This window comes from Meriones unguiculatus, chromosome 16 (assembly GCF_030254825.1).
Source record: "Meriones unguiculatus strain TT.TT164.6M chromosome 16, Bangor_MerUng_6.1, whole genome shotgun sequence".
NCBI lineage: Eukaryota > Metazoa > Chordata > Mammalia > Rodentia > Muridae > Meriones > Meriones unguiculatus.
Window position 1 is genome coordinate 60,287,860 of NC_083363.1, and position 12,925 is coordinate 60,300,784.

The window sequence follows — 12,925 nt, forward strand, 5'->3', positions numbered from 1 at the left end:
CTTTTGTACACCAGGCTGGCCTGAAACTCAGAGGTTCTCCTGGCTCTGCCCTCTGCCTCCTGAGTGCTGGGATTAAAGGACTGCACTGCCTTCACCACCTGGCATATTTCAGTATTTTTAAGATAAGGGAAAAACTTACAAATATTTCAAAAGAAAAATGGGTAAAAGACTTGATCAAAAATCTACATTTGCTAACCATTTCCTCATTTCAGAATTACAAGTTAGGTGGCTGAGGCTGTTTCTTAGGAATAAATTATAAATATACACAAAATTCACTTGTCACTCTTTATAGAATAATTCATATTCAAGAAAACGCTTTGAAATACTTAAAGTGGTTTGAAAATGGTTCTTGAAGACATTATAGAGTGTGTAAATTCTAAGACAAGCCCACTGAAGTTGTCCAACTACGTGAGACGTAGCTGCTGAAAGCCATGCACCGAGCAATCCCAGGCTGCCCAGTGACCAGGGATGGAGCATTTATGATAGCTAGGAAAATAAACACGGGAACAACCACATACATCTTCTCAGTTCAATTTAAAGAACATTAGCACTTTAAAAAAAATCAGAAAGACTTATCCCAAAATGCTTTGTGTGTGCTTTTCTAGACTGTAATAAATTCATTTTATTCATCTCTGTGTTCCGAATGTTATGTAAATTTTCACAACTAAGACAGTATTTTCCAAAAGCTTTTCTCTGCTTGGCAAAAAGAACAATTCGCAAGTAAAATTTCTGAGTCCTGTTTCCCACCTGTCTTAGGAACCTCCACTGTGGCCAGGTAGCTGGATTTCCCTGTCAGGAACTGCAGCACCATGGCGCACACGCTACTTCACATTCTCCTGCGGTGGCGTGCAGCAGCAGTCTGGGGCCTTCCTTCCTGCCATCTCTTCTGCTACCTGACAGGGCTCCTTCTGCTCCTGTGGACTTCTTCCTCTGTCTCCCAGAGAGAAGTTGGTCTCACTCTGTCTCCGGGTGACAGCAGGTGGACCCTGGCAGCTCCAAGTCTGCATCCCCGGCCCGCAACAGGCTCCCTTCCTCAGTGGCTCTGCGCCTGTGGGAATGGGCTATCCCAGGCCTGCTTTGCCTGCGAGACTAATGACATCTCAAATTCAGGCAGAGCCTTTCCCTGGTTCTCCGGCCCACCTGTCACCTGTGCACCTATGGTCCTCTCAGCAGAGGTCATCCCTGCCCTCCGTCCTCCCTGCCATGGCTGTCAGCGGCCTGCACTGGCCCGCCTCCTAATCACTCCCAGTCCCACCCTTCCCTCTCAGCACCCCAGCACCAGCGCGTGAGGCTCTGCCCACCAGAGCTGCTTCTGGGCACCTGGTCCCCGGCGGCTGTCCATGCGCTGAGAGCTGCGAGGTCTAAGAGGCAGGTCTTGAGTGCTGGAAGTGGGGTCGCCTCAGCTGACCTTCTACAGCACGACCCTGGTTCGAGGCTGTGCTCCCTGCTTCCCAGTCCAGAGTCTCCCGACTAAGCAGCTAGCCCGCCAGCATCCTCTCAAACCAGGAGCCAAGAAATTCTTTGCTCCCTTGATTTGACTCAGCAAGAAAATAGAGACATACATACACACAGACACATATACACACAGACACATACACACAGACACACACATATACACGCACACATACAAATCTCCTGCCACTTCTTCCTCCTGGGTACTTTGGTCACACATACAGTAGTAAAGCGCCTGTACATCGGTGCAACGACCCGTCGCCTCCCAGCCTGCACGTGCGACAGACCCCGATTAGATCAGGGCGCACCTCCTCCGGGATGCACCGCTCAGCGGCGCCCGAGTTTGCAGTCACAGCAAAGCCGAGGTCCTTTCTGCGGCCTGAGGGACCTCCGTGACAGTGGTCCCCACAGTTCTCCTGTTCTCCACTCCAGCTACCGCTCTCCCGCCACCCCGCCATGCGGAGGTGTGTCCCCGCGCTCTGTGTGGCACGCTCCTTGTCCTGGGGTCTTCCCACCAGGCCCCTTAGTGCACACACACACACACATGCAGATGCCCAGGAGGTCGGAAGAGGGCACTGGATGGCCTGGCGTTGGGTAACAGATTCGGATGCCGGGAACTTAGGCAGGAGCACTCAGAGCCCCGTCATCTCCCCACCGCCCTTGATTGACCACCCTGCTCCCCACCCTCCCCCTCCACGTGCCCACCCAAACCCCCTCACCCCGCTCTGCTCTCCCCTCTCTCCGCTACCTACATCAATCATAACAAAAATGGCTGAAACAGAAAGGTTAAGGGAGTAATCAGCTCAACTGGCTGTCATGAAGCAGGGGGGGCCACTCCGGACCTCCAAGTGCGAATGCTCTTTATTATCTTCTGCGAGAGAGTGGCGTGACCCGGTGTGGAGGCTGCCCAAAGGGACAGAGCAAAGGCCTGTTCAACAGACTGTCACAACCAAAGGTGGCCAGCAATGCCGAAACCCGAGCACGAGAGTGAAGCTAAGGCCGAGGTCTTGAAAGACTGGCCTGAGTGAGCCTTAGCCTGGAGCTAGGGAGGCAGCCCCAAGAGGCTGGGGGCTCCCGTGAGCCAGAGTAAGCTCCGGTGGGGGTGACACAGACGTGACATCACATGTCCCTGGGGACACAGGGGCCCTCTGCCGCTGAAGTGCTGTCTCCAGGGTGCCAAGGTCACAGTGGTAGAGGCCAATTGTGTTTGTTGTCAGGGTTAAACAGACAAATGAAGAGTGTGTAAGGGCAACCATTTACTGTGTATCAAAGAATGCTTCAGGCACTCACAGCCTGCGAATGTGTGGCTTGCGCTGGCCAGCTGTGAAACACTGCATCACCTTGAAAAACTGAAATGTGAAAAACTGAAATAGGAATAGCGGCAAGCATCGATACAGTGCAGAAGAGAAACACAGAATAAGCACAGAAAAGGGGTTGGGCGTGTTCTTAGAGGCACAGGGGTGTGCTAAGTGCTTCAATGTAACCAATGCAGTAGAGGGCTGGAAAGTGTGCCCTCCCCCAGCACATCTCAGCGCCTTCCTCATCCTATAGCCTCACTCCCACTCCCACCTGTGCCTAGAGAACAGACCGTCCTCAAGAACACACACTCAGACACAGACACGCACACACACACCCCCGCCCTGGTGACCGCCCACCCTAGCGGGTTCATGAGCTTCCCATCAGTTCCCAGCTCCAGGCTGTCAAAGCATCAGGTGTGCCAGGTGCACAAAAGGGAAGCCACTAAAGCTAGCAATTACTACTTATAATTCTAAGGCGTCCTTACTCCCAGGGTTTCCCCGGAGCTCGGCCTGCATGTCAGTCACTGTTACGCTGCACAGCAGCTACTGGACGGGTTGATCACGACCCTGTCACGGGGTCACCAGCAGCCCTGTCAGCCACGCTCCTCACTCTCAAAGCCAGACGGTATCGGCAGAAAGGGGGGCCTGGACAACAGTGGTGAAGGCACCCTGCGCCCGAGATCGGACCTTGGTGCAAGCCGGAACTGTGCAGGGTGGAGGGGCGGCCAGCAGGCTGCGGGTCACGTGGGCATGCAGCTATGGAAGGGCACCAGAGAGAACCTCTCCATCTCCCACGAAGGCACTGCTAGTGCCCAGTGATCACGCGGACGCTCAGCGTCCAGTTAAACGTGCTCTTTCAGATGCTGGACCTCCCATGTTCCAACCAGTGAGAGCCCACGGCCTGGGCGCTTTAACTCTCCTCCACCCAGAGCTCATGGCTTCTAGACTTCACATATGCTCAAAGAAAGCTTGCTGGCATAACAGTACACAAGAAAATACACCGAGAGCCAGCAAATATGATCCCAGGTTTGGGAATATTATCCCAGGAGGGGGCTCACCATTACACAAGGAAGAATCGTGTCACTGGGGCTTTATCATAGCAACCCGACGACTCTCAGGAGTCAACATGATGTTGCTTATTTTCTAGCAAGTAAGGACAAAAAAAAAACCCACCTTTTTCAGAATTCTCCCTTCCGGCTCATTCCTTCCTTCCCTCCCGGCTCATTCCTTCCTTCCCTCCCGGAGGACATGAGATGTAAACACAATCCTGCTGTTTTCTACTTTCCCCTTTACTCTGTATCACTAATAAAGCCAGCGTCTGCCAGGGTTTACAGTGTTACCTTCCTCTCACCACTCCGCCATTTTCTCTAGTCCTCATAGGTAGAAACTGAGTGTCATTGTTCACAGTCATTAGGCTAAACTGCTACAGTTCCTGCTGCTCTCCAAGCCCTGCCCACCCTGTCTCCATCTCGCGGAGAGACCCACCGGAGGGGGAAGCCCACATCCTCTCTCTTAGGACTGTCTGGTGACACCAAACGCAGAGGCCTCAGACTCCTGACTAGCCCCAGGTTTGGAATCAGCACGCGCACAGGGCCGGGGTTTAAGAGAAACCTGTAGTCCTTCCAGATGTTTTCTGAGGGAGGAAACTTCACAAGAAGACAGAAAAGAGACGGGAAGACAGAGCAGGCTTGCTAATAACCTCCTGCTGGGCCTGTCTTCCTTCTTCTGCTCAGAAGTGGTTTCTCACCTTAAGGCTAGAAAACTTGGCTTTCTAATCTCAATCTGAAGGCCCCAGGAGGCAAGGGAACAGGAAGGACACCTCCATAGAGGGGGCCTATTTTAACAGGCCTTTTTTTTTCAATCAAGGATTATAAAAACCAAAGTCATTTTGAGTTAAGTATCTTTTAGGATCCACTGATTAAAAGGGGGGGAAAAAAAAAACAGAAAAAACAGAAGTATTCCTATGTGCTAGCATCTACTATGACCTTCAGAATAACCCAGGTGGGCTGAGGAAAGCAAGCACGCTCATGATGCATGTGAGCATTTGACTCTCACCCTTCTGACCCTCTGTGGGTCAAGAAAGGACTTGCTCTCAGCGGGCAGAGGCTGTGCATGTACATGATCTGGACATGAGGAAGTACAGAGCGTTACATATGGTGCTGTTAAGCCACTGAGTCCCACAGGACCTGCCTCCTTCTGCCACGGGGAATGGAGCGTGGAGGTGAGAATGACTCCAAGGATGAGGCTACACCAGATGAAGGAAACTGAGATTCCTGGCTCCACACAGCCCCTCACTTCTTCAGGAACAACATGACAGCATACTTTGATTTGAAAACATTATACATCTCAAATGTAATTAAGAAATCCCGACTGGCGTGAAGATGTAATATACACTCTGTTTTTGCAGATGCCTTTTTGCCCGACAGGCTGGTGCCGACTTTCATTTGGAAGAAATCCATTTTCATACAAAGGTAACCAAGAGTGACAGGAAAGAGGAAGCCTCCATCATTTATGTTCTGTGAACTTGGAACAGAATCAGTTAATTGCTTTTCTGGGAAGCTATTTTGTAGAATCATGGCATTTCATTTTTCTACTCTTACTTGTGATATATAAATGGTGATTTTCAGAAAAAGCTGGTCATGAAAATGCTATGTTTAATCAATACATCTTAAACTATTTCAGTGCACATTTTAACAAAGAAAATCTGATCGGCCAAACATTTATTCTTGTAGATGAACAGCCAATCACAACTAAGGCTCGGAACACAGTCTGTCAATTGACACCAAGATTTAGATCTCTCTCCAGACCAACAGAGCTATGGGTGACAGGGCTGGCTTTGTCCTGTGTATTACATAGACATTACACATTACATATGTGAATATATATTACATATTCACACGTTGGATTTCATGTATGTTCCCATCCCAGTCATCAGAGGTCTGTGCAACAGCATATTCAAGTCACTGCCCTGACTAAAGGAGCAGTAAGAGGTAGAGGTTTTAGAACACTACTGCAGATACAGAAAACTTCCAGAAAGGTGGTCTGCACAGTCTAGGGGGTCGCCTACGCAAGTGGGGCCTGTGCTAATATTCTTTCTCCAGACTCTTCAACCTACAGGTAAGCACAGTACACCATTCCGAGGCTCCACAGTGCATCTGTCTCCCCCGACCCCCAGCGCGTACACAGGTACTAAATTTGAGTCTGAAATGGAGTACGTTCCCAAATGAAAAGTTGTTATTTAATAAAATTCCTACATTACCCCATTGAGTCAGAGACTGGAAGACCTTAAAACTAGGCACACTTAGGATTCCGTGTACCCAGTGCCCAGGAAGGGCCTTGATGATGTATTTATATAGTTACACGTTTTATAAAGACTGCAAATTCAACACAAGCTATATCTGCACTTCTGTGTTGATAGTCCCCAAAAGCTAACCCTGGAATAATGTGAACAGGTAATTGTGTGTGTGTGTGTGTGTGTACAAAAACAACTCACTCCAACTGGAAAATCTTTGCCCTGTGGTGCTCTAGAATGCTTCAGCCATTCCCTAAGCCCCCTGCCTCTCGCCTAACAGCAGACACTCCCAGCAGCACTCTAGGGAAGACTCTCTTAATGAGGGGTGGCAAGAGTAGGAGGCTCAGCTACAACAACAAAATATGTTTTTCATTAAACCCCAAACCGAGCTAGGGTGAAGCAGCTGAGAGGCAGGTGGACTGGTTAAGGGATCCTCCTGAGGCCTGGAACTTCCACATCAAACTGGGCTACATTTTTCTACACTAATCACCCATTGCTGAAGAGTAAAGAATTACAACAAATAACCCTCTCTGGAAGTCGTGTGAAAGGAAACAGCAAAGACTTGATGAAAGAGAGTCAGTTTCTCTATGTCAAAACAAGGAACGAGCCTTGTTCCACTACAAGGATGGCAAAGGGGAAAGAGTGCTTGGGACCGGGAGGCCACGGTGAAGATGAGTTTCGACTGTGGGATAGACTGCAAATTAAAAGCTAAGTGCCCAATTTACTCCACTCCGAAGGACAGATACCCTGAAGGCAGAGATCACAGCGTGGACGTTAGCCTCTCAAGTTTCACGGCAGCCAGCCACTAGCTGACTCTCTTAGGTGTGTTCCTACACAGTGCCAAACAGCTCTTTGCGTGTGCACACGCGCACACTTACACACTCTAATGTCATTCACACCTAACGCTTCTTTCAGACTCTGGATGCCTCACAATATGCTAAGTCTTGTTCTACAGCTAACAAACTCAAGCAGTTGAGGAACACAAGTTATCTTGTGGTCACTTTCTATACATTTCCTAGAAAACACTTTCCCTGTCTTACTAGAAATAAGTGCTACTAACAGTGCATTATTTTTTTAAGGTACACAAACACACACACGCACACACACCCGAAGTTTTTAATCACCTGCTATGTCAGATTGTTATTTACTCCAAAAAATAAAAGTATAAAAGCCTATAGTCTTTCAAAATAAAAAATGTAGCTGATAAATTCAGTTTTATGTTGTTGTTGTGGATTTTTTTGGAATGGTCTAAAACTACTGACTTATTGTACCAACCTCCCAAAGGGTGTTTATTAACCTCTTGGAATATAGGTTTAAAATGTCTTGTAGTCTGAAGGGCAGGAAAACTGACACACAGACACTCTTTTGAATGAGTCCATTTCTTACTGTGGCGGCGGACTTCATAAGCAGACACGCTGTAAGAATCAAGTTATGTATTTCCTAACATGCAAAGCTTTTAGCTGACGTAAGGACTGAATCCCCTCCGTTTTAAACAACACTCCAGGTTGTGCCTTCTCTATAAACGCACTCCTGGCCTCTGTTGCACACTCAGGACAGAATGTGAGGGGGCAGTAGACAGTCCCCAGTGCTGTGCGTGTGAGTGACGAAACGTTTTTCACGCATCACTCTGAGGTCTCACAGTGTGTGTCCCTCTCTCAGGCACGACCCTCCTGCTGTAAAATCACCAAGCCAGGACAGGACATCATTGCCTCCAATCTGGGATGCTCAAAAGGCATCAAGGCAATGCCCAGACAACTGACAGCTCATCAAGCACCTCCTTCGTCCTGTGCGGGCATACACGCAGGCTGTACTGGGTACGGAAAATACACCTCAGTGCTCTGAACCAGAACTAACCACCCTCCCTGGACTCTAAATGAGGAAATAGTTACCTGGGACACTGAGGTGGCTGCGGTGCATCACCTTAACAAGGAATCAACTGAAAGGAAAACTCCCAGGAACCCTGTTGGTGACGTAAGTTGGCACCACTGTTCAAGGACAAGCTAGACTTCCTTTGCCAACAGAGATCACTTGATGCAAATGACAAAAAACTACAGAGGATGAGGAATGCAGTTTGACATGGTGGTACCGGGGTGTTTTCTACAAACTTTTACAAATGCATGCCCAGGGCTAGAGAGTTGGCTTAGTTGCTGAGAACAGGTGTTGCTATCCTAAAGTCTGATTCTCAACATCCATGTCAGGGGCTGCAGCCACCTTTAAGCCCAGGCCCCAGGTACCCAACACCTCTCATCTCCATGGATACCTGCACTCATGTGCACACACACACACACACACACACACACACACAACTTAAGAAATAAAAACGAATCTTTAAAAGATGCTTGGGAAAATTACATTTTGCTTTCATCATTCCTAATGATTCCTGCTTCCTGATTGTGAAAATACATCATGAATGTGTAATCAAAAGAAGCTACTGATGCGCACACGGTCACGTTTCCTAATTAAAACCTTAGTCAACACCTCCTGGAGGGCAGACAGTCTCCAAAGGTAACAAGGCTATCTCCCAAATGGTCCACGGGGAGTTCTGAAGTGATAGCACAGCAAACGCTACGCTCAGCCTTGTCAAAAACACAACAGGAAACGTCAAACCCTTTGTTTCCTTTGGTTATTAAATTGAATTAAGATGCAAAGAACACTCTGGTCACATCATTATTCCATCTTTAAAGAAGAGCGTGTCAAAGGGAAAAACGACTTAGCGGTTCCTAAGAGCGGAGTTAGAGAAAGGCGATTTCAGCCTCCACGCTGCATCAGAGGGAGACAACAAAGCAAGCACGCATGCTCGTAATTCCTCTCGTGTGCTCTCGACAGCTAGCATCAATTTGGAAGATGGTATGAGACATGCTGCTTTAGAAAGATTGTCTCCCATCCAGATTCAAGTAGCTAGTCACTGTGTCTCCTACGACCTGTCAAGTCACAGGCTTGTTTAGAATTCTCACACTCAGTGCAGCCGCTCCACACACTTCGAAATGAACAAATGTGGTAGAACAAAATCAAAATGCAAACCAGGAAGAGTACAAGCTGAAACACTTCACTCTGAGAATTTGTTCATAGAGCCTAACAGGAAAGCCCAAGGAAGAATCCTGTTTGCTATGGCCGACTCTGAGCCCCGAGACTTTAAAAGTGGATGTGATGTCTAATATAATGCAATACCAGCCAGATTCAACACCGACTCAGTACTTTACGAGCTCCTACTTACTCGTTACACACATTCAAACTCCTTTAAGAAGTTTATCGTAAAACTTTTCAAAATTGATAAAAATGTCAAGAGTTCTGAACTATTTTTATGGAAAAATTCTACCTCCTTGGAAGCTGAATTACAGCCTTTGAAGTGGTTTATATTGCTGTTATATATCTTAGCCAATACCATCTTGTTCATGAAAACTCCCATGAACTCAACGGAAGGAGGCAGTCCATCCCTAAGTAATTCCTACACATGTGCAAACACACACAAATACATACATACATACATATGTCTATGCATTCTCAGTATATAAGACAATCTTGTTATAATAACGTTGAAATTTTTAAAAATTGTGGCTTGCTTGAGTGCCACGACTCTCACCACACCACTGGGGAGTTGGCATCGGGGGAGACATAAAGACGGCATTTTCAAGTCAGGCTGCCACCGAGCGGTACGTTACTGGCCTGAGATGGACTCACCTCTCCTTGCTTGGGGATGCTGAACTTGGCAAGCTTGGCCTTGGCCCTGGCCGACTCTGGCTTATTGGCTGGGACCCCTCTGTAGGATGTGCAGTGCACGCCAGCTTCTGTGGAGGACTTAAGCTTAGGAGATTCATCAGGAGCCTGGTCTTGGCCATCCATCGGCCGCACGTAGGCGGTGGGTTTCTGCTGGACCAGGCTGGGTTTTGAGGCCAGGGATGGAGGAAAGTTCTGAACGCAGGGTCCGCTGTTGCTGTGTTTGGCCGCCATGGCAGGCGGCCTCTCCTGGGTCTGAAGGCCTGCCTCCACGCTGCACACTTGCTTGGCTCTTGTCTGCTGTCTGCCGACCCCGTCTCCAAGCAAGGTCCTGAGAGAGCCCTGTTGTGCTGAGTGGGAAGAAGAAGGTAGTGAGGGGGAGGGGAGAGGGAGGGTGAGCCCCCCCCCCATACAGTGCACAGGCTTTTCACTGTGGTTCTGTGAAACTGCCTTAAGCCCCTCCTTACCTGCTCTCGGCTGGCCATCGGATGGTGGGTGGCCAGCCTTCTGCCAGCCCACGGCACCCCTCTTGCCCTGCGGCCCGGGGCCTGCTGCGGGCGTGGAAGGCGCGTTGCTGCAGACCGAGGAGGGCTGGGGCTGGGCTCGTGAGTCTGGCACAAAGTGCTCATCTATCTTGTTGTTCACGGGAGTCTGCGGCACGCCCGGCTTGGGCACGCCAACAAGGTGACTCTGGTTGGATCTATCGGTTAAAAAGTCTTTCATTTCGTCGTAATTTCCTAACGTGTTCTGGATCCGGTTGGAGAGCTCATCCCCCTTGTTAGTCTGGAGAAAGAAAAAAACAGGCATGCTACTGTTAGCTGCAGGACGGGAAACGGCGGGCAGGTGCCTGTGGGGTCACAGGGTCCAGGCTGATACACTCAGATGAGAACTGAGAGACGGAAGTGAAGTCCGTACGGCTTCTGCTTGCCTCTGCACTGCTCAAGAACTGCAAGTTTGTGACGGAGAGCTTTAGGGTGTATTAACAAACAGAAAGCTGACCCTGGTGGACTGTGCTACAGCCAAATCTATTTATATTATATATATATATATATATATATATATATATATATATATATGTATGTATGTTTATCTTACATGTGTACGTAAGCTGGAAATCAGAAAATTTACTCTTATAATGTCACAAAACGGTTTTTGGTTAAGTTTTTGTAGGATTAGTTTACTGTCATTCTGAAGAACGACTAAAAACGTCCCTTGAAGATTTAGATCTGGCTCGGAGTAGGTTTGCCTCCAGATTCTAAACGAGGAGCTATTCCCGCCAGAAATGCAGCCTGTGAGGCAAGTGGGAGCAGAGCAAACCAAGAAGTAACAGGAGACCAAACGTGCGAACGTCTCTAAACTGTCCACGTCACATGGATGCTGAAACATGAGTGCGCTCTTGGAAGACACTTCACCTTGGGATAGATGTGGCCTGTGTTGTTGATGAAAACCACATCACGCCTGTCTCAGCAGCTGGTCTTTGCTTTCAGTGAAAAGTGATTTTACAACTTCTTTTTTTTAAAGTATTTTATGGAGAGAGAGAGAGTGTGTGTGTGTGTGTTAAGGGGAGAGGAGGAGGAGAAAGAGAGGGGAGACAACTTGAAAGATTTGCTTCTGTTCTTCCACCATTTGGGTCTAAGGAATCAACTCAGGTCTTCGGCCTCGGTAGCCGGCCCCTCCCCCCCCACAGCCATCCTGACAACCCCAATTTCATTAGCCCTAACAGGTGCCTTGCTTGATCCTAGCATGCTCCACACATATCACATACATAACCTAAGCTCTTTTGAATAGTGCTTAAGAGCCCAGAAACATTACAGATGCCATTGATTTTGAAACCAAAGAGATGACATCTGAACTATTCCTCAAAGTCATAGCAAGTAGGTCTCAGTGTCACTTCACTGATGAGCTGTGCGAGCTAGACACCAAAATTTTGGGGTGTGAAGCCCACGACACATGACATCACAGCAGCAGGGCTACCTTCCCAGTCTAACCAGACCTAAAATGAGACAGAGTTTCCTGTCGGCTCCTTCCCGGGACAGGCCCAGCCACTAAGAAGGAAGGGAACAACTGAAAGCCATCATCTACCTTGTAAGGTTCACTGAAGAGGGAGTAACTGGAACCAAAGCCGCCACCGTCCTGCTGCGTTTCCTGACTTCTTCTTTCTCGTTCTTTCCTCCGTAACGCATTCCTGTCTGGTTCATAGACGCTGCACCGGGAGAAGAGAGAGAACAACCCCAAGCATTAAAAGGCCACGCCCAAAGTAGGGTACATCTGAAGGCAGACACCTGCTTAGACAGACAAACGGCAAGGACAAAAACAGGGATGGGACTAAAGCCAGGCCAACTGAGTCCCATTTCTGACAGTCACTCCTCCGGAGGGAAAATCCTCAGGACAAGTTCCAACCAGAACCAGACCCCTGCCTGAGGTGTGAGGGAGAAACTGTGTAAGCAACTCCGACAGAGACCGCGGGAGAGGGCCCCCCCCCCCCCCCCGGCTCGAGCCCTCGGTAATTACCTCGTTGTGTAAATAGAAATTATGAGCCTACTTCCTCAAGTGACAGTGCCTCTGAGTGTTATATAGGATTGCTCCTGGTTGGGATCTCTTTGTGTGTGTGGTATGTCTGTGTTTCTGTAGATTCCATCATTAACTAGCTCCCCAAAGAGCTGTTAAAACTCCATGCTGCAGTGGGTTTCACAGTTATGAGCCTCCTCCTGATCTCTGTTAATCAGTCAAGTCGTCAGATGACTAGTGAATCAATTCCTCCTTCTGATATATTTGACACCATCACTCCTCCTAACCATAAAAAAATGTGACAGGAGGAAGGGGAGCAGGCAGCAAAGGGAAAGAAAGGATGGAGACTGAATTACATCAATGGCATCAGGAACTCAGCCTTCTGGTTGAAGAAAATTATTATCTTTTCACCCAAAAACCAGACGCCAAACAACCAGAAGTGTGAAGGAAAAAATGGAGCGTGCCATTCCCCTCATAAGACAAAAATAAAAAGGCTAATTCAACCAGTGATAAAAAAGTGACTCTCTCAGTGCTGAGAGGAAAAGCCCTGGTCTTCTGGGACCACTGGCCCGGGGTAGACACACAGCTACCCATCCGAAGAACTGGCCCTGCCCTCCTTTCCTAGCAGAAGCAAACAATGACAGCAATCTAGTCGCCATTT

At 48.4% G+C, this 12,925-nt stretch overlaps 1 protein-coding gene across 6 annotated transcripts in view; it reads right to left on the reverse strand.

Annotated features, from left to right (window-relative positions):
- Aff3 (ALF transcription elongation factor 3) overlaps nucleotides 1-12,925 on the reverse strand; it is a 444,599-nt gene that overhangs the window by 347,086 nt on the left and 84,588 nt on the right. For all 6 annotated transcript variants that reach the window (XM_060369902.1, XM_060369901.1, XM_060369900.1 and 3 more), the window contains 3 exons: nucleotides 11,839-11,959; nucleotides 10,224-10,539; nucleotides 9,721-10,106 (listed from right to left, as the gene is read on the reverse strand). In XM_060369902.1, coding sequence (XP_060225885.1) covers nucleotides 9,721-10,106; nucleotides 10,224-10,539; nucleotides 11,839-11,959 — 823 coding nt within the window. The remainder of the gene's footprint in view (nucleotides 1-9,720; nucleotides 10,107-10,223; nucleotides 10,540-11,838; nucleotides 11,960-12,925) is intronic.